Source organism: Hyperoodon ampullatus (assembly GCF_949752795.1).
Source record: "Hyperoodon ampullatus genome assembly, chromosome: 16".
Classification (NCBI taxonomy): Eukaryota; Metazoa; Chordata; class Mammalia; order Artiodactyla; family Ziphiidae; genus Hyperoodon; species Hyperoodon ampullatus.
This window is the reverse complement of record NC_136929.1, coordinates 9169171-9191602: the sequence shown is the minus strand read 5'-3', so window position 1 is coordinate 9191602 and position 22432 is coordinate 9169171. Positions and strand designations below refer to the sequence as shown.

The 22432-nt window shown below is 40.4% G+C and overlaps 1 protein-coding gene across 2 annotated transcripts in view; it reads left to right on the top strand.

Annotated features, from left to right (window-relative positions):
• The window catches only part of TPP2 (tripeptidyl peptidase 2), a gene marked incomplete at its 5' end in the record, with an annotated part of 69198 nt that overhangs the window by 10998 nt on the left and 35768 nt on the right, over positions 1 to 22432 (top strand). For both annotated transcript variants that reach the window (XM_079721927.1, XM_079721928.1), the window contains 7 exons: positions 6453 to 6548; positions 9159 to 9263; positions 12264 to 12388; positions 16412 to 16575; positions 18385 to 18539; positions 19186 to 19262; positions 21932 to 22059. In XM_079721927.1, coding sequence (XP_079578053.1) covers positions 6453 to 6548; positions 9159 to 9263; positions 12264 to 12388; positions 16412 to 16575; positions 18385 to 18539; positions 19186 to 19262; positions 21932 to 22059 — 850 coding nt within the window. The remainder of the gene's footprint in view (positions 1 to 6452; positions 6549 to 9158; positions 9264 to 12263; positions 12389 to 16411; positions 16576 to 18384; positions 18540 to 19185; positions 19263 to 21931; positions 22060 to 22432) is intronic.

The following is a 22432-nucleotide window of genomic DNA, read 5'->3' as shown; positions in this document are numbered from 1 at the left end:
TTCCTCCCACTTTTTTGCTGTTCTTTTATCTGGGACTCCTGTTAAGTGGACACTGACCTCTTTAGTTGATCCTCCAGTTTTCTTATGTTTTCTACCTTTTCTTCATTGCTTTTGTTTGATTTTTTTTCCTTCCTGAGAGAGTTCCAAGATGTTCTCAACATTTTCTTCTAACTCGTGTATTGAATTTTGCCAGTTTTTAATTGCAGGAGTCTGTTCGTGTTCCCTCAGAGCACATTTTTATATCACGTATACAGCGTTTTATCTGTGAGAATATCATTGTCTTGAAAAGTTTTGTCTCGTGACTTCCGTCCCTCTTCTTCTTCCTCACCTTCTGCTTCCTCCCGTCCTCCCTCTTCCTCCTGATCTTGCTCTCCTTTTCCTTCACCTCCTCCCGACCCTCCTCCTCCTTCCCCGGCCTTTTCTTCCGTGTGCTTTGCTTTTGACCTGAGCGCTTTTCCTCGGGTGTCTCCTCACCGCAGCTGTCTCTGATTTAGCAGCACATGAAAGGTGATTGGAAGTTCTCTGCTTGTGGAGAGTCTGTGGTGTGGGTCTCACTGGAGGGTCACGATACTATCATGGGAGGCCCCAGGATCTCCGTCTATGGTATATTTTTTCCATTGAGATGCCCAGTTACCTCAAAGAGGACCTTCGCCTGTTTGGCCTGGAGTTTGGGGGCAGAGGAGTGAGAGAGAAGCCTGGCCGCCAGCACCTGGGGACCTGAGCCTCGACAGGCCCCCGGGGGGACTCTTCACTGTGCCTCATCTGTCCCCTCTGCTCCGTAGACCTCTCTAGAGGGTTCACATCCCACTGTCTCTCATCAGCTTCCTGCAGGATGTGGGGTAGGCAGCGGGGGTCTAATCGGTCCTCATACCAACTTTCCACCCGTCTTCTTGGTTACAGTTCCCTTCTCCAGCCATACACAGACCGTAGCTACACACATGCTCAGTTAATGTTTTTTCAAGCATGTGCAGGTGTTCAGATATTTTGCCATAGTCATTAAAAAGAGTAATGTTGTCAGTCACTGGGATTCTAGCTAGTGGGGTCTCTCAGAACTCCTTAGTGCACAGTTTTCAGAAGGCAACGCAGTCAAGTCTTCAAGTTTCTTTGATTTAACCGTGCTTCAAAGTGAGTTAAATACCTGTATTCCACTTCTGCTTCTTCCAAATAGCGCGTAAACTGCTGACGGTTAATGTCTAATTTTTCTGCCAGTTTAAGATCAACGACACTTAGGTGCTTTGAAGATTCCTGCCGTCTCATTCTCTAAGGATGCTGTTCTAAGCTGTCTTGAGAAACTGGCAGTCCATTACTTATGGCCAGCGGTACTCGTAGGAGCAGGTCGAAGCAAAAGAGTGAATAGAAGGGTAACACCTTTCATGGTAAATTGTACAGGCAAGAAGAAAAGTGCACGAAACACACATGTTCAGTTTAATGAGTAATTTAAACGGACGCCATTTTATCCACCCAGATAAGACCGAGAGCGTTGCCAGGCCTCAGAAGCTTTCTGTGTTCTCCAGATCACAATGCATTTTGACTTTTGTGGTAATCTCTTCTTTGCTTTCCTTTACAGTTTTATCACCTCTATGTGGATACATGGAATATATTTGTTAGTTTTGCCTACTGTGACCTTTATATGAATGGCCTCATTTGTGTGTCATTTCATGTCTTCTTTTCCTGGGTGTTTGCAGGATTCATGAGATTCAGCCATGATTTGCATGGAGCGACGATGTGTTGAGTTTCATTGCTGTGCCTGTGACATAGTTTGAATGTACCACATTCTGTCCATTCTGCTGGGGAACAGTTGAGTTGTTTCCAGTTTGGAGCTGTCACTAACAGTTCTTTAGGGAACATTCTTGCAAACAAATCCTGTGCACACGTGTACAGATAGCTCTAGGATGTGTACCTCTAGGAGTGGACTTGCTGAGTCATAGAGATACACCTTTACTAGGTGATGCCGAACAGTTTTTCCAAGTGTTTGTACTAAAATACATTTCCACCAGCTGTATATAGGAGTTTTAATAGTTGCACTGCTAACACTTGGTGTTTTTAGGCGTTTAAAATTTTGCTTATAGGCTGGGAATCTAGCTGTATCACGTTGTGGTTTTAATTTGCATTCCTCTGATTACTAATGAGATTGAGCACCTTTTCATATGTTGCTTAAACTTTTGGATTTCCTCTTTTGTGAAGTGCCTCTTCGAGTTCATTTGCCCTTTGTTTTTAATACTGAGTTGTTATGATTTGTGGGATTACCTGTCCTTGGGTTACGTGTGTTTCGGGTGTCTTCTCCCACTCTGTACTCATATTTTCACTTTCCAGATGATGTCTTCTGATGAGTAGGAGTTCTTAAATTTGGTGTAGTTGGATATCAGTCTTTTGCCTTTTTGTTTGGGGCTTTTTGTGTCTTAAGAAGTCCTTTCTCCAGCTGACAACCAGTGAGAATCAGTGGCCCTCAGCCTCACAGACAGAGGGAAGTGAACTCCGTCAAACCCATCATCAGCCAAGTGCCAGATGAGAGTAGGGCCCTGGCCAGCACCTCGGCTGAAACCAAGTCAAGGATCCAGCTAAGCTGTGCCAGCTTCTGATTGATGGAATGTGTAAGATTGTAAATAGTGTGTTCCTTAAGTCACAAAGTTTGTCGTATTTATAACACAGCAATAACTAATACACTCAGCAAAGATATAGAAACTGTAAAAACACTCACATGGATATGTTAGAACTGAAATTTACAATGACTGAAATTTTAAGAAAGCATCACTGGGTGGATGTAGTAGCAGAATGGAGATGACGGAGGAGTCTGGGTCAGTGGACTCTAAGATCAACCAGTGGAGAATATCCATTCTGAATAATGAAGAGAAAAACACTGAAAAATAACTAACTTAGCTTTGGGAGCTTGTAGCTCAATAACAAATGGGCACATATTTGCATCATCAGACCCCAAGAAAGAGGAAAAGGAGTGTGCTGCTGGAAAAAAAAGATATTTGAAAAAATAGTGGCAGAGAATCTCCCAAGTGTGGCAAAGATATAAACCTACCAATTCTAGAAGCTGAGTGAACCCCAGGTAAGATAAACCAAAAGAAATTCATGCCCAGAAACATTCTAATCAGATTGCCAAAAATTAAAGACAAAGAAAAAAAATCTTGAAAATTGCCAGAGAGAAGGGACCCATTGTATAGATGGCAAAGATACTCAAATGACTTTAGCTTTCTCATCAGAAACCCTGGGGGCCAGAAGGATGTGGTACAACATTTTTCCAGTGCAGAGAGAAAAGATCTGTCGATTGCAAATTCTATATCCAGTGAAAATATGTTCAGGGAAAAGGTGAAATAAAGACATTCCCAGATAAGGTAAATCTAAGAGTATTTATAGCCAGCAGATACACTTTTAAAAAATAGTAAAAAGAGGCTTTTCAGACAGGAAGAAAACATGGAGCAGCAGAAATGAAGGACTAGCAAAAGAAGCAAAATGTCTGAGTAAATATGATGGACTGCTTTGAGTTTTTTAAAATCGTATTTGATAGCAAAAAAAAAAAAAAAATCCTTCCTGTCCCCAAATCATGATATTCTCCCATATTTATTTTCTGAAAACTTTCATTGTTCTACTTTTCATATTTGTTCTTAGAAGTCACCTGGAATTGATTTAATGCTTAGTTTGAAATAGGAGTCCTGTATCCTTTTTTCCATCTGAAGACCCACTTGTCCCAACACCATGTATTAAAATACCATAGTTGCCCCACTAATTTTCAGTGCCTTCTTTTTACTTTGCAACTTTCAAAATGTGGTGACTTTTGGCTTCTAAAGCCTCATTGCCCATTCTTTGTCCTTTGGGTTTTTGGTTTTTTTCCTTTTCCTTACTCTAATTTTAGTAGCATTTGGAAGGGAGCACAGTGCTTTCTAAAACTTTACCACATTTAACTTGAAGTCAGTTTTTAAAATCATCAGTATGTAGCCTTACATGGTAAAAAAGCGGTTAGTCCAGAGACCGTGAATGCCTTGGCCAGGTTTAGCACTGTAGTTAGATGCAGTGATAGCTGAAGGAAAGAGGGTCCATGTGTCCTGGCAGGACCATGAGGCTGACAAGTCTGAAGTACAGTTCTGAGGCAGAAACTCAGATTTTCCTGCATGGAACGTTAACAACTCATGGTGACACTTGTGTTGTGAAGAGAACCTTCAATTCGTTAAGCATCCTCTCTTTAAAAAAGAGTCAGGGAAATGAGGTGTAATTAGAAATTAAAGAGATTCTGTTTCTCGTTTGAAAATCGGTCTTACCACGTTGTGGTTACCACGTAATTAAAACTTTTTTAAAGAGAGCAGCTTAAAATGGTCAAAATAAGCACTTTGATTCTTAAAAGAGACCGAAAGTAACTTCATATTATGAAATACTCAAATATGTAAAATGACATACTCCATAATTGCCTCAGAGTAAAGTTAGCTTCACTCTAACTTGGTTAAGGTTAGCTGGCAGAGCCATGATTATACATAATTTCTATTTTCTGATTTTTTTTTTTTAGCTCAATTTTTGTAAGTAACTAGTCTGCCTTTACTTTGAGGAAAATATATAGTAGTGATTTGAGAAATATCTGGTTCATGGACCCTGCAGAATTTGGTCTCATTTTAATTAAATATAAATTATGTCTATTGGATTATTTTTATTGTATTATATACGTATTTTAAGTAATTGTGATTGTCTTAACATCTGATTATTTTGCAGTCATTTTAATTAGTTATTCCATTTAATCCTTTGGCATTTCACAGCTTTTTGTAATCTCTTTGCGCAAAGAAGTTGTCGCTAGCATAGGGTTACAAAGCCACCTGTGTCGTGAGACACCTGTGATGAAATAGTCTTTGGATTTGCCAGCTAGTGACTACTTACCTTTTTGTTGTTGCAGCGCTTTATTTATTGTTGTTGTTATGTCACGGGCTGTTGCAGGAATGTTAGAGTTAAGAATCTCTATTTTCTAAAGAAGGCTGATAAGCTTTGAATGAAAAGCACTAGTTTGTGTGCCAACATATTTGAAATTTCACAAACTCCAGACATCCAGTTGATTCAGAAAAGATTACTGATATGCATGCTTGCTTTTTTTTTTTTTTCTTTTGCGGTACGCGTGCCTCTCACTGTTGTGGCCTCTCCCGTTGCGGAGCACAGGCTCCGGACGCACAGGCTCAGCGGCCATGGCTCACGGGCCCAGCTGCTCCGCGGCATGTGGGATCCTCCCGGACCGGGGCACGAACCCGTGTCCCCTTCATCGGCAGGCGGACTCCCAACCACTGCGCCACCAGGGAAACCCTGATATGCATGCTTTTTAAAGTCAGTAGATCTTTGAAGTTCTGTGAATGATTGTTTTCCTCTATTTAGTTGTGAGAAAATTTCCTTCAAAGGCTTCCTACCTGGGGAATAATTTGACGAAGAGGGACTTGGGGATGAGTCTGTTAAAGATCCTGCACGAGTAAGAATCACTGGTCAGTCCACCAGCTCTGAGTGGTTGATGGTTCAACTTCATAATCTGTACGCATTTAAAAGCTGTTTTTAGTGATCATGGGTCCTGTGATGACGAAGAGTATTAAGGATCCCCATTGTCTTGATTGACATTTCCAGTTGGTTGATGTTCGTGCATCTTATTATTCATTGCAAATTGGGAGGTAAAGACTATTTTCTTCCCTTTGCACATGAGGAAGCAGAAGCCTGTAGGTCCCACCTGGTTAGTGGCAGAGTTTGCGCACTCTGCCAGGTTTATCTGACTTTAAATTCCATATCCCTTACACCAAGTTTTTGTCTCTGTGATAGAACTAGATTCCAGTTTTCTTTTCAACCTTTCTGTTGTTTGGGCCAGCAATTTAATTTCTTTTTGCTTCTTTGCTTTCTCCGTTTGTAAACTGGGCATACTCTTTACATCATTCTGTTAATTAAAAGCTGGAAGTGTTAGTTTTAAATACTTTGAGATAGTGGGAAAAACTATTGTAAGATGTTATATGTAATTAACATGATTTTATAGAACTTTTTTCTTAAGAACTCAAAGAGCTCTTTTTTTTAGTATCTGGGCATATCCCTATAGTATTGTAGAGGAGAGAGTGAAGTTCTTTTTCTTAATGGGAGATCTAAGGGTGGAAGTGTTCTGTAAGTTGCTTCCCTCCCCCCTGGTTGATGGGCAATGGAGTGGTGAAGGGGGCGGTGAGGTGTCCTTGATGCTCGGGAATTGAGGATCTTAGTGGTTTGATGTGATGTTGAAAGCACTTTATAAAGCATTGTGTAAATGAAAGATATTCTCCTTAAACCATCTCACTGATGAAAAAAAAAGAGCCAGAGAGATATTAAGTGGCAACTTAGAATATTAAAAACGTTGCTGTAACATGTGAGCCTGCTCATCCAAGTTGAGCCATTCATACCTTTTTCCCCAGTGCTATATTATTAGAACTGGGAAGCATTTAGTGAGTGAGAAATTTACTTTTTATTTTTTATAGATTCCTGCGAGCTGGACAAATCCCTCAGGCAGATACCACATTGGCATAAAAAACGGCTATGATTTCTATCCAAAGGCTCTCAAGGAAAGAATACAGGTAACGTGCAATCTAGTATCAGTGACTTCTTTTCTTCCTCAAATTTTATTCATACTGAAGAAAAACATTTCCTAAAATCTCACTAACTTAATTGTTTGGGGGGTCTGGGAGGCTTTCAAATGGTGACTGCTTAAAGCAAGATTCTGTTCAATTGAATGTCACCCATTCATGGTTCTTAATCTTGGATACATGGATAAGTTTAGGGAATCTGTGAGTACCTTGAAATTATATTCAAATTTTGTGTATTTGTATTTTTCTGGGAGATGGGATATGCTTTCATTGGATTTTTGTTTTGTTTTGTTTTGTTTTTGCGGTACACGGGCCTCTCACTGTTGTGGCCTCTCCCGTTGCGGAGCATAGGCTCCGGACGTGCAGGCTCAGTGGTCATGGCTCACGCGCCCAGCCGCTCCGCGACATGTGGGATCTTCCCGGACCGGGGCACGAACCTGTGTCCCCTGCATCGGCAGGTGGACTCTCAACCCCTGTGCCACCAGGGAAGCCCCATTGGATTTTTTTTTTTTGCGGAACGCGGGCCTCTTACCGCCGTGGCCTCTCCCATCGCGGAGCACAGGCTCCAGACGTGCAGGCCCAGCGGCCACGGCTCAAGGGCCCAGCCGCTTCGTGGCACAGGGGATCCCCCCGGACCGGGGCACGAACCCGCGCCCCCTGCATCGGCAGGCGGACTCCCAACCACTGCGCCACCAGGGAAGCCCCCCGTTGGATTTTTTTTTTTTTTTTTTTTTTTTTTTTTTTTGCGGTACACGGACCTCTCACTATTGTGGCCTCTCCCGTTGCGGAGCACAGGCTCCGGACACGCAGGCTCAGCAGCCATAGCTCACGGGCCCAGCCGCTCCGCAGCATGTGGGATCTTCCCGGACCGGGGCACGAACCCGTGTCCCCAGCATCGGCAGGCGGACTCTCAACCACTGCGCCACCAGGGAAGCCCCCCCGTTGGATTTTTGAAGGACTTTTTTTTAACTTCAGAGAAGTTAAAGACAGTCGATTTAAAGTGGATTGCCTTATTTATTCCCGTTCCTATTGTTTCTGTGGTAATTTTTCCCATTTTCTTAGTTTTTACCCAGCTTTCTTTTTTTTTTTTTTTTTTTTTTTTTTTGCGGTATGCGGGCCTCTCACTGTTGTGGCCTCTCCCGTTGCGGAGCACAGGCTCCGGACGCGCAGGCTCAGCGGCCATGGCTCACGGGCCCAGCCGCTCCGCGGCATGTGGGATCTTCCCGCACCGGGGCACGAACCCGTGTCCCCTGCATCGGCAGGCGGACTCTCAACCACTGCGCCACCAGGGAAGCCCTTACCCAGCTTTCTTGATCCCAGTCATCATTCAGTATTAGGGAAAGAATTACTCTGACCTAAAGCAGCTGAAGGATAGGAAACACAGTCTGTCATTAGAGAGATAAGAACTGTGAATTGAAAGAGAAGGAGCCTGCTTTAGGAAAGGTTTGAAATGTTCATTATCCGTCCATCATGGTGGCCATGAGCCACAAGTAGCTATTGAGAACTTGAAATGTGGCTAGTATGATTAAGGAAATGAAATTTTAATTTTATGTAATATTTTAAAATTTAAGTTTTAATAGCAACATGTGGCTAGTGGCTGCCATATTTGACAGTGCTGCTTTAGAGGACTGCTGACACTAGTAGCCCATACAGGTTTCAACTATAAAACAAGATGTGATCCTTGCAAAGGGGCCTCACAGGTAAGACCTGTGGGCCCTTTTATCTAATCTAGTATTGTGATGTGCTTCTCCAGGGGTCAGTGAACAATAGGAAGTTACTCAGTACCTTACATATATAACCTTTACTCATTTGTCAGATTCCAATCATTCTGGAAAAAAAAAAATGCACTTAACTCAACTTTTATTGGATACTGTTTTGTTTTAAAATTTCAGGCTGAAATGCATAGTATTTTTGTGCACTATATTAAATTTAATCAACCGTGTTAAGGTACAAATTATCATACAAATAAAGTGGTTAAATTAAAGCGGATCCCCTCCCTTAGCTCAGTGGAGTTGATTATTTTACTGGAAAGGATTTCTTTAACTAGCAGACTTCCATTGGGAGGCACTAGAGATGAAAGTAAGACCAATTTCAGTAGCAAAGAACCCTATCAAGTCAACGAGGGTGGGGAAAAAAAACAGGCTAGAGAGGAAGGAGATTGAGGAAGCCGGCAGGTCCATCAAAATGCAACTGCAGGCACTCTTACTCCTCTCTTCTTCTTGCTCTTGGCTGAAGGCATTTCCCAATTCTGTAAGGGTTCAAAATAAACTTTTTCTTCAAATGACTGGGATTTCAGTCAGTTACCTGACATGGTATTAGTTATTCTTGGAGAAGGGAAGGATTTAAATTGGAACATATGATGTGTAAAAATACATTTGGTTGTGCCTTGGTAAACTTGTTCTCTTAAAACCTATATGTGGTGAGTTAGCTAATCAGTTTTTTATAACTGATCCATTGCTTTATCAGCTTGATTATAAATGACTTTTTAACCTTTATAGGAGAATTGTATAGCATCCCAGCTCATAACAACTGTAAATGACTATCTAGGTTTACCTGAATATTTGTCAACCTCATTGGAAGGTCATTTTTCTGTCTTTGCAGAAAGAACGGAAGGAGAAAATTTGGGACCCTGTTCACAGAGTCGCCCTTGCAGAAGCCTGTCGAAAGCAGGAAGAATTCGACGTTGCCAACAATTGCCTTTCCCAAGTTGGTGCTAGTCGCTTTTATTTAAACGTTACCATGTTCTCAGAGAATTAAGAGTTCTTAGAGAATTAATAGACTCTTTTTCACAAGTTTTAAGTTGTTTACTTTTACTAATTTTTCTTTGCTTATTTTTCCTCAAGTCAGTTTACATATGTGTCTATCAGTTGTTTAAAAGTTCTTAACAAACATAGAATACGCACACGTAAAAGTGCATAACTCCTAAGTGTATTGTCATGAATTGTCACAAAGTGGGCACCCCACATATGCAGCACCCCAGCCCCTCTCTTGCCTCTTCCTACTCACTGCTGCTTCCTCCCCAAAGCAGCCACCATCCTGATTTCCGATACTTATCGAACGACTTTAACCTGTTTTGAATTTTGTAAAATGGAATCATACAGTGTGTGTTCTTCTATGCGTAGCTGCTTTCGTTTGATGTTTTTTGTGAGATTCCTCCATGTGTGGGGTGTTGCAGTAGTTTACTTTCCTTGCTATATAATTGATGGGCCACGATTTATGTATCCATTCTGCAGATTGATACTTGCTTTGTTTTCAGTTTTTGGCTATTATGAAAAATCCTGTTTTGAAAATTCTTGTGCCTGTCTTTTGATGGGTTATAAAAAGTGATCGTACCAATTCCACAGGAAGCGTACAAGAGCTCCCGTTGTTCAACATCCTTGACGTTACACTTTTGTGAATCAGTTTATAAAATGAAAATAATTCTTGGTTTAGTATGAAAATAATGAGTGCTAGCTGCAGAAACTTTCGGGCAACACAGGCATGTAAAGTTTAGCGAGTGAAAGCCTCTGAAATGCCACCGCCCAGGGATGGTAACAGCAACTTGACATTCGTCCTTCTAAATTTTTCTTTTAATGCATGCATTTCTTTTCTTCTAATGAATTTTTTAATTGAAGTATAGTTGATTTACAATGTTTTAGGTGTACAGCAAAGTGATTCAGTTACACATACATATATGTATATATATATTCTTTTTCAGATTCTTTCCCATTATAGATTATTACAAGATATTGAATCTAGTTCCCTGTGCTATACAGTAGGTCCTTGTTTATCTATTTAATGTGTAATAGTGTGTATCTGTTAATCCCAAATTCCTAATTTATCCCTCCTGCCTTCTTCTGCCTTTGGTAACCATAAGTTTGTTTTCTGTGTCTGTGAGTCTTTTCTGTTATGTCAGTAAGTTCATTTGTATCATTTTTATAGATTCCATGTGTAAGTATATCATATGGTATTTGTCTTTCTCTTTCTGATTTACTTCACTTAGTATGATAATCTCTAGGTTCATCCATGTTGCTGCAAATGACATTATTTTGTTCCTTTTTATGGCTGAGTAATATTCTATTGTATATATGTACCACATTTTCTTTATCCATTTATCTGTTGTTGGACATTTAGGTTGCTTCCTTGTCTTGGCTATTGTAAATAGTGCTGCTATGACCTCTGGGGTGCATGTATCTTTTCGAATTGGAGTTTTCCTCTTTTCCAGGTATATGCCCTGGAGTGGGATTGCTGGATCATATGGTAGCTCTATTTTTAGTTTTTTAAGGAATCTCCATACTGTTTTCCGTAGCGGCTGCACCGGTTCACATTCCCACCAACAGTGTAAGAGGGCTCCCTTTTCTCCACATCCTCTCCAGCATTTATTATTTGTAGACTTTTTAATGATGGCCATTCTGACCAGTGTGAGGTGATACCTCTTTGTAGTTTTGATTTGCATTTCTCTGATAATTAGTGATACTAAGCATCTTTTCACATGCCTGTTGGCCATCCATGTGTCTTCTTTGGAGAAATGTCTATTTAGGCTTCTAATGGCATGCATTTCTTAATCAGGAATGCAATTGTATTAGTGGTTCTCAGCCCTAGCTGCATATTAGAGTCACATCAGGAGCTTTAAGAACTGTCAGTGCTTGTGCCCTAGAGAGGAATTAAATGAAAACCTTGCAGGGGAGGCAAGCATTTTTAAAACTCTTCAGGAGCTTTAATTAACATGCAGCTTGGGTCAGGGACCACTGGCCTGTATAGATCTACGTACACATTTAACTTTTATTGATCTGTGTACATCATCCTTTTTTAACAGCTGTATAATCTTCTATTAGATCAAGATTTGTTCTTCAGCCTCCTATTGGAGACGTGAAATATAGTATTCCAGGTGCTACATATAGACAACTAACTTTATAGGAGAGGGATCTGAATTTAATTATCCTTTTTATATTGTATGCCAGAATTGTTTATATAATTGTCTTTTTCCTTAGGGAGGAGTAAATGTTGAATATATTGGATAAATAAAAATGAAGCACAACTTCAGATTTTGGGAACATGTAAAACTTAAATTTTTATTCATGAGGACTGTTCAGGTGAATGTAGGGCAGTCTAATGTAGTATGTAGTTTAAAAAAGTGCCTAGGTTGAAGCATATGAATTTCCCATTTTTGTAGATCAAAGTGGTTGAATAGCAGCTTGTATGTACTTGGTCATGAACATAGTATGTACTTAACTTAGCGAATTCTAAAAGAGGTAAGACTATTCATGGTTCCTGTTATTTATTTGGGTTCTTAAGAAACAAATTTGAAATGGAAATGTTCCTGATATAAAAATCTAAACGTCGATAGAGAAACTATTTTATAAAAATTTTAGCATTGCTTTTGGAAATGAATTATACAATTATAGGTATGTGACCAACACCCTTGGCCAAATGATAGCGCCATTTAGCATGTAGCACCGTGTCTTTCCCAAAGCAGCTGTAGGGAGTGACTGAATATGATAGTGAGTAAAAGAAGTATTTTTTACTGTTTAATGTTTTAATTGTTACTGCCACTAAACTGGACTACAAGTTGCACAGATATAAAAAGAAAATTTTCTTACATTTTTCCAGGGTAAAATGACTTTACTCTTGGGTCACACTGTGTCTTTGGTGTCTTTGGTTGTATGTTAATATCACTTTTCAAGAGCACAAAATGTGCTAATATTAACGTCTGTTTTAATCGTTTAGGCAAATAAACTGATGAAGGAGGAGCTTCAGAGTCAAGTGGAATTGCTTAACTCTTTTGAGAAGAAATACAGCGATCCTGGCCCTGTATATGACTGCTTGGTGTGGCATGATGGTGAGACCTGGGGGTAAGCCGTGTGTTCCAGTTCTTGATTTAAAAATCATTTTATCTGCTCTGAAGAACATTAAACCCTCAGAACTGCCCAGAGGTTTGGTTTATGTGACATTAATATCTCCAAGCAAAGCTACTTGAGGGCCAAATTGGCTTTTGGGTAATTTTAGATAAGCCTTTTGAACCTCTTAATATTTTAGACACGGAAGCTAATAACCCTTATCTGTTTTAAAGAATCTTATTTCATTAACCAGATAGTAGTCATTAAACAGATAATATTAGCAGGTTGATGATTGGTGTATGTAGAAATGTTCCTGATTGAAGCTGGGCAGCTTGGAAAGTAAGTGCACGAGGATGTTGCAAAGCATCTACTATAAAAGTTTTAAGGGCAGAGGAGGAAAGTTGGGTAAAGATTTACCAACAGAGACCTAGTAGCTAAGTTGAAGCGAGGCAGCGTGATGCGGGCAGCAGCGTAGAGCTCAGATCTGAGACGGAATCCTAGCATGTGAGCTTGAATGCTTTATCTGCACCTCTCTAGGCCTATTTCCTCATCTGTTAATTGGGATAATAATCGTACCTCCTTAGAGGGTTTTGTAAATCTGATGTTTCTAGACATAGTAGGTACTGGATAAGTGTAAGCTGTATCTGCTGCTTCTACTACTACTAATAATGATGATTTATACCAAGTTACCTATCATGTACATTTTCTACTTTCTTTCTTAGTGAATCATACACTGCAGTTGTGTTTCTTTATGTCAGCTAGTTTGTCTTCTTGAATTACGATCTGTGTAGAAGCAGGAATATGTTCTTAATACAGATATTTAGACATATACATGTTTCAGGGTCGCTGCAATAAACCAGGGACCCTTCCAGAAATTGTTTTGTAGTTTGAGTCCCTGCTCATATGCAAAGAATTGTTTCCCGAGATGTGGCAAACACAGAACAAGATACGGTGATTTGATTGCTGTCTCTTGTTATTTAGTTTATAATGGTTAAAAGGGGGCTTTCCTCTCACAGATGTGGGTAATAACTCACAGATGTGGGTAATAACTCATCTTTGATAATGGGTATATAAAATTGTCAGTTGAATAGGAAATCTCTACTCCATTTGGGCCTGAAATTGGTAATAAAATATTTGCATATAACAATATTTCAATCTAGATGATAGTTGATATTCACGCAACTTTTCCATGTATTGTAGTATGTTTTGGTGTGTGTATATGTGCAGGTGTGCACACATTGTGAACAGTTTTTTTCCAAAAGCTTTGCAGAAGCTTTGATCAAGTGTTCGTAATATTAAAAAGTTGTTCAAACATATGGTTTAGTAAATTTTGGGACATCTACCCCGTGGTATAACACGATACAGTCATTCCCAGTCATAAACCTTCAGTGATTTTTGTCATGGGAGAGGAGGCACGGTTAAGTGTGAGGAAGATACTAGATACAAAATTCAATGTACGTGGAAAATTTACTACAAAACACGCAAAAGGACTTAAGGAAATACTTTAATGTTAGCGGGGATTGGGTAGTGGAGCAATAGGTGGTTTCAATTAAAGTATTTATACAGTTGCTGAAAGCACTGCAGACTACGTTGTCCTAAGGGGAAGGGCTTGGGGTTAGGATGTCCAGGGGGCCAGTGTATGTTTCCAGAAAGTTTTCTCGGTCATTAAGGCAATTGACAAAGAAAGTGATAAGTGTAATAGTTTGTCAACAGTATGCTGAGACATCTTGAAGAATTTTTGTGTTGGAAATGAAATTTAATCAAATACTAAGTGAAGTGAAATCTGTGATAACTAGAAAACATTTTAGAAAATGTTAGTATAATCAATGAAAAACACAGCAGAATCATGCTTTCAAGTGCTACTAGAAATCATCTAACTTTTTTGCACAATACTATATATTGTATGGGACTTTGATTCCCCCACCCCACCTCAGAGTTAGAGCCAGAAGTTTTTGAAGCAAATCTTAAAGATCTCAAATCACCTAAGGCAAATCTCGGCACTGTCTGCAGGTGTTCTCATGTCTCATGTCAGAAATGCCAACCATTTCTGAGGGGAGGTAAAGTGACCTTAAGTGTCTGTTTTGTTTCAAGAATGTCATGTCTGCGCTCCCCTTGACACAATTCTACTAATTGTTAAATCCCTGTCTCTGCACTTAACCAGGTAGCCTAGTATGACTGCACTCAAGTATTTGCCAGGATGCATAGTGTCAAGTACTGTCCCTCAATAGGGAGCAAAACCTGGTTAGAGAAACACTATAGAGGACTACGTAAAGGAAAGACTATTAATTGGTTTCTTTTCAGTGGTTTTTGACCTCGTTTCAGTTTTCCTTTGAGAGTTTGATGAAAAGTGTGGATTCTTTTCACACACACGTACTCTAATCCTGTCCACAGGCCTTCTCTGTCTTCTAACAACTGTCCCTTGAGTTAAGCTGACCAGACCTTCAGAAACGTATACCCTTGCGCCATGTTCACATTTGTGCTCCGTGGAGTTATTTAGTGAAGTCCCTAAGTTTTGTATTTGTGTTTTGATATACGGCGCTTGAACTGTTGGGTCCCTCCACGTAGATGGTGGTTAGAAGAAGTGCTCTGTGAAATGTGTCACAGTATTTGCTGCGAGAATGTTGTTAAAAGATGTTGATGCCTTCTTTCACCATTTGGCACATAGCTTCTTTGTACCAAGCAGACTCTCTAGAAGCTGCTCCATGGACTCCAGCCTCTAGAAGCAAGTAGTCCCTGGGAACATCTGAACCTGACTAGGAAGCATCAAGAGAGATGTCATTGAAGGGTCAGCACAAGTTAGCTGAGCAGAGGGTAGGAAAGGGGGTTGAGGGTAGAGGGGAAAGATCCAGAGAATGATGGAGGAACTGTTAGCAGTTCAGTGTGTGATGGCCTGCGTGAGGGAAAGGGCGGACTTGAGAGTGATTTCCAGCATGGAGGCTGGCCAGGTACTTAAATTTTGGCATCAACGGTGCTGCTTTCTAGCAGATGCGGAAGATTTGTTGGCATATGTTTTATCCGCTAACCTCAGCTTTGATTCCATTTGATATGCTGCTTGTTTTCTCTTTACCTTACTTTCCCCGTAAGTGTTCATTCTCCTGTGTCTTGCTATATTGTACGTATTTTTTTGAAATGCCGTAAATCATTTTAGGCACACAGTGGAGTATACATAAAAACAAACCGATGATTTCAGAGATTCTTCTTTCCAAATTGCTGTAGTGTGTTAATGAAATGTATGCCTTAGTATTTATAATAACGCCCTCTCTACACTATACTAGTGGGCTTCCGTTAATTCATTATAGCGATTGTGATTGATGTACTTAGCTTGTTAAAACACAGTTGTTCTTATTTAGAAAATGAGCAGAAAGGTCTAATAGCTAAACACATAATGGTTGACCCTTAAATGACATACGTTTCATTTATGACTGTTTTAGATTCATTTAGTTTTAATCAGACTGTCTTCTAAAGTGTTTGGAATATATATTTTAAAAATTACAAAGTTAATAAAATGAGGAAAGAGCAGACAGGAGGACAACCATAAAACTGTAGAAAATGCTTCTTGTGAAAAACAAATATTTGCCTAAGGCTGTTACAAATGTGCGTCCGAGGCTCCGTATAGTTCATCTAGCTTCGAGGGCCCACCTACGCTGTTGGATTCATGAAATCAGTTCTAAAAGAAGCAGAAGGAAGCAGGGCCTAAACTGTGTTGTCAGAATCACCCTAAACTATTCTAAAGGTCGAGGCTAAGCTTTGGTCTGATTCCTTAAGCAGATAGATGGTCTTGTGCCTGGAGTTTCGTGAAGGACAGTTCCTAAAGCTCTCTGTACATGATTTCATTTAAGGGCTGGTTCCTGTAAGTTATTTTACCTCATCTTTACTGTCTACTCCGTGAAACAGGCAGTTGCCATGTTTGTTATGGTAAAAGCAGATAGAGTGGTGAGAAGACATCTGAGAAACAGTATTGCGTGATTTTTAAAAAAGTAAGAAAATAAGATAAATTTCATTACCCACTCTTTACCTCTCTTTATTCTCATCTTACAGAGCCTGCATTGCTTCGAATGAAGATGGGGATTTGAGTAAATCTACTGTTTTGAGAAATTACAGAGAGGCCCAGGAATATGGCTCTTTTGGCACAGCTGAGATGTTGAATTACTCCGTTAATATATATGATGATGGAAACCTGCTCTCCATAGTGACGAGTGGAGGTATTCTGCTTCAGATTTGCTAACTAGAGATAAATTTACAAAGTGGTAAGGTGACACATTCTTCTAGCCAGAAGCAGCCTTATAGAGAATTTAATCGAATGATCCCTACTAAAGAACTAGGTCTGGAATAATGGATGTGACTTGATTCCCTGGAAATTCCCTGGCTTCTTTTAAAGCCATAACCATGTAGGCTCCATTCAAGGAGTATAAGCATGGTCCAACCACAAAAAATACATCAGCATAATTCATCTTATGAACAGTAATTTCACCTCCAAATATTAACCCTTGAAAATTCACCCATGAGTGCAAAGAGTCGGGTAAAAGGATCCTCACTACAGCATTCTATGTAATTTAGAAAAAGTTGTAAACTTTTTAAATGCCCATCAGCAAAAGAATAGATTTTTAAAAAAACTTGTGTTATTCGTCCTGTGGAATACATTATATAGGAATGAAAATGAATAAATCTACATATTCCTGTATGCACAAATCTCAGATACATAAACTTTACTGAAAAAAATGTATTCATGGTAAAACATTTGTGTAAAATTTTTAAACATGCCAAACAATACTGTATTATGTTTATGTGTGTGTGTGTGTGTGTGTGTGGTAAAAATATGAAAACATAGGTGGGAAGAATGTGCGTACCAGCTTCAGGGTAAGGGTAGTGGTTACTTCTGGGGAGGGAGAAGGAGAGTGAAGTAGGACAGCCAGCTCTTTCCCTCCCCCTCCCCAAGCTCTGCTGAGGTATAGCTGAAGTACAGGAAACTGCACATATGCATACACACGGCTTGGTAAGTTTTGATATGTGCGTACACCCAGGACGCCATCACCACAGTCAAAATTACGAACATATTCATCACCCCTAGAAGTTGGCATGTCCTCCTTATAACCCAGCCCTGTCTCCACGCACATCCTCGGGTAGCTGCTGAACTGCTTTCTGTCCACTCTAGATTACTTTACATTTCCTAGAATTGTATATAAATGGAATTGAAGAAAATTTCTTTTTTGCCTGCCTATTTCAGAATCCATATTGTGACTGTAACTGGCTTGTTCCTTATTGTTGAGTAGTGTTTCATCATGTGCATCCACCATGGTTTGTTTATCCATTCACCTGTTGATGCACGTTTGGATTGTTTCAACAGTTGTGTACAGGTCTTTGTGGATTATGTTTTTGTTTAATTTGGACCAGTATCTGAGAGAACTGGTTGGGTGTGGTGGTTGCCTATTTGAGACTCTCGGAGCTCCTCTTCACAGTGGCCGCTCCCTTAACGCCCCGCAGCAGAGTGTGAATGCACGGCCCCACCCACAGTTGCCACTGTCAGGCTCAGAACTGTAGTAAGAGGCATCTCAGTGTGGCTTTCGTTTGTATTTTCCGGGTGACTAATGAAGTTAAACATCTTTTCATACTTATATTTGCCATTTGGTATTCTCTTTTTGGAAATGCTTTTTCAAGTGTTTTACCCATTTTTCTTTTGAATTTGAAAGAGTTATGTTATATCCAGATTATGTTCTGGATATAATATCTTTGTCAGTTACATATGTTGCAAATATTTTCTCGCCTTTGTGACTTACATTTTCACTCTCAGTGAACGGAGTAGAATCCAGGGTGGCAGAATAGTGTATGTAATTCACTTTTTGTGAATTATCGTTAAGAGACTTAAGATAATAATACACTGTTAGATGTTAAGATAAGACTATATTTTTATTCTATTACTTTTATTGTGATTAATAATGTGCAAATTGAATCTAATGGTTAAAACTTGGAGTCTCTGAGGATGTTTTATCATCTTCTCCCCTTTTTGCCTCTAGGAGCTCACGGAACACACGTAGCTAGTATAGCTGCCGGGCATTTTCCAGAAGAACCTGAACGGAATGGCGTGGCTCCTGGTGCTCAGATTCTTTCCATCAAGATTGGTGATACAAGACTAAGCACAATGGAAACAGGCACAGGCCTTATCAGAGCGGTGAGTATTTGTGAGCTGGTGACTTCGAAGACTAATGATTAATGATCATGGATATTTTCAGGTTTATAAAGTGCTATGGCTTTACAAAAAATATTGGAACTGTATTTGGTGTACAGGACTTTGTTTTTAAAAGCAAAAATGCTTAATTCATTTAAAAAATATTTTTGAAAATTATTAGGATAAAGTTTTTTTGGAAACTATGAAAATATTATTTATATTATACTCTCACTTCTAGTAAATCCCTTAGGAAGCTATTTTGAGCTACTTTAAAAAGCAAAAAGACCTCTTAGCCAGCTTGCTCCGTCAGTGTGAGGAGAATTTATTATTCTGCATTTCATTCTAACATATGAATTATATTTTACTTCAGCGAATTTCGACTTTAATAAGAACCATTCCATCCCTCTTCCTCTCCCCAACTCCACTCTGCAAATGCTAGTTTGTTTCTTATTGACCACTTCCTGTACTCTGTGACTCCCTCCTACATTTTTTTAAGTTTATCAACCATATGCCTGAGGATAACTTATAAATTTAGATTTGAATTGGAATACGATTGGTTAAGAAACTATGGGATTCCATGCCTTTATTGTACTGGCTCATCTGTTTCTATAAATGGCTGCCTAAACTGGACTCTTAATCTTTTCAATAGATGATAGAGGTTATAAATCATAAGTGTGATCTTGTCAACTACAGCTATGGAGAAGCAACTCACTGGCCAAATTCTGGGTGAGTGTTCTTTAGCGCTTGTCAGCCATAGAAGCTTAGCTGATGAAAAGTATTAAATGCTTTTTAGAACTGGATTGGATATCACAACTGAAAAAGAGCAGACTCGGTGGGTAGATGATAACTGTCTGTCTCTGAGAACCCCGCCCCCATTCCCACAGTCACATCTTTGATGTAGTTTTCCCCTCCTAGCCAGCCAGGTGGACCCGAGGGCCCATCCGTTACTAGAATTCCTCATCCACACGCAGCCTGACCTCTTCCAGGTGTACTTTCCTGACAAAGTCTAGACTTTTGGAAGCCCGGCAGGTCCTTCAGTGATCCCACAACTCATCTGCCCGGGTCTGTGGAGGTCACACTCATGTCATACTTTGTTTATGACCGCGAATCGGAGATGTTCGTTAGCATCGTCTTTGGTCGCACCGCACGTGCCCTTCCACTCCTGGACAGCCATTTTACACCTCCTTTTCTCCTCGGAGCCTTTCAGCGACCTCCCCTTTCATTCCTCAGCTGATGTCCTCACGTCTTTCTTTCCCAGAGAAAACAGAAGCACTCAGAGGGAACTTCCATGCCCTTCCTGTGACCTGTCTGACCCAACCTTCTGCCTTCCCTTGCTCTGTAATGAAAGAAGTGCTGGGATCGAAAGCCACTCAGGCACTTACGATCTGGCTCTCATCTCCTCTTTTCTCAAAGACTGCTCCAGCATCATCCCTCGCCTTTCCTGGGTTGTCATTACTACACAGACATGCTCTAGTACCTGCTAGCTTTAAAATTAACTAACTAAAAAACCTCTTCATTTCACACAGCCTTCACTTACTTTCCCAGCAAAACTTTGTTACGTATGTTCACTGTTTTCCAAGGATGTGTCTCACTGCCCCACCCCGTCCCTGTGCCGTCAGGATCTTCCTGCCGCCAAGTCCACTGGCTTAGCCTTGACCTCATGTTGCCTCACCTCTTTTTCCTTCATAGTGATAACTTTGAAATTACCTTATTTAGACTTTACTTATTGATGAGCTCTCCCCCACTCCCCCACCACACCATCCATATACACCCACCATCCACATACACCCACCATCCACATTCACCCACCATCCACATACACCCACCACCCACATACACCCACCATCCCTATACACCCACCATCCACATACACCCACCATCCACATACACCCACCATCCATATACACCCACCATCCACATACACCCACCATCCACATTCACCCACCATCCACATACACCCACCATCCCCATACACCCGCCATACACATACACCCGCCATACACATACACCCACCATACACATACACCCACCATACACATACACCCACCATCCCCATACACCCACCATCCCCATACACCCACCATCCCCATACACCCGCCATCCATATGCACCCGCCATCCACATGCACCCGCCATCCACATACACCCAATCTTGTATATCTCAAGATTATGTGACATGCTGAAAAAGACACAATGACTGGAATCAAGACTGATGAGTGGTTGCCAGGGCTTAGACGGGAATATGTAACTACAAATGGACAGATAACCCCAGGGAGATTTTTTAATGAGGTGCTAAAATTATTACTGTGTTTATGGTGGTGGTTGCACAGGCTATACATGTGTTAAATCTCGAAGAACTGTACACCAAAGAGAAAATCAATTTTACTGTATGTTAATTTAAAGACTAAAATTTTAAAAAGTGAAGAAAACAACACCTTGATTTTCTCAGATCACTGGTGCTAAGTCCCTTGTGGGGCAGGAAAGGCATGTCTCCCAAGTGCCCTCTCTCTCAGTTGTTTCATCCATGAAGGTAATCTCGCCCCTTCTTCTCTTGCTTCAGTAGCTTGATTACCTCAGTGTATTTCTTTCTCTCCTTTAACCTCCCTTCTTTTAAAGTCTTCTTTCCCTGGTGTTCTTTCCTTCACATTTATCACTTTGGAGTGTCCTTGGCCCTTTACCTTTTTTATATTGACCCCATTTTCCTCCTGTGGTCTAACTTCGTCTCCTTTAATTAATACCAGTACATTTTTCTCATATGCTGTCAAGCTCTAACCAGATTTCTCATATTTTAAATCCTGCATTTCAGTTCTTTGTGCCTTATTTCCACTTTCACCTTTGCCACTCGTCACAGCTGTGTGTGGGGATCCCCGAGGAGTCATTTCTGAATACTTTAAGTGGTAGATGGCGGTGGACCCCTGTTGTCCCACCACCCAGTCACTGCTAATAGTTCAGTCTTCGCTCTTGGTCCTTTTGTAGTTTATTTTCCCCACATATATTCAGTTTTGTATCTAGCATTTTCCCCATGTGTAACCTGGGGCCTCCTAGCTCCTTCCCTCCACTAACACCCAACGAGGGTGTATCTCTTGGAATGGCTGTATCGTGTTCCACCAATGGTGGATGTGCCGAAATTTACTTAACCGTGCATTTGAGCGTAGTTTGGTGTTATAAACACTGTGGGCTTAGGAGCTCAGCACTTGTGGTTTGAGGGTGTCCTGAGTGATTCTAAAGCACCTCTCTTGATCCACGACCACCGTCTTACTTCTGCTACTTAGAACCCTTGTTTTGGTTTGTTTTTTCATATACACCATGTTTGAAAATATTTTCACATTATGGTCATATATTTCTTGAAAAGTAGAACAGTTTTATATGTTCAGCGGAATTGTCTCTCTCTTTCAGGAGAATATGTGAAGTAATTAGTGAAGCCGTGTGGAAGCATAACGTAATTTATGTTTCAAGTGCTGGGAATAACGGCCCCTGCCTTTCTACAGTCGGGTGCCCAGGAGGAACCACATCAAGTGTGATAGGTTAGTTTCCTGTTTTAGAAATAGACTTAAAAACAAGCAGGCAAAAAACCTCAGTTCATCCAATGTTAACTGTATCTCTACTCTATGCAAGACACTGTGAGCCTTAAGTAGATCCTTAGGAAAGTGAAATCTACTAGGGGCTTGCCGATCTAGAATTTCCCCTACAGCAGCCTGGAGTAAGGGGTTTACTGGAAGTACAGATGCAGGCATTACAAATGTGCAGTTACCTCTGCTTTGAGAATTTGGGCAAGGCTTTCTGAAAGCAGTGTGAGAATGAGGATTTTAATAGGTAGAAACAAGCAAGGGAAGGGCTTTCCAGGCTAAGTAAACAGCATAAATAAAGACACTTGCTTCACTTCTTATTTATAGTGTA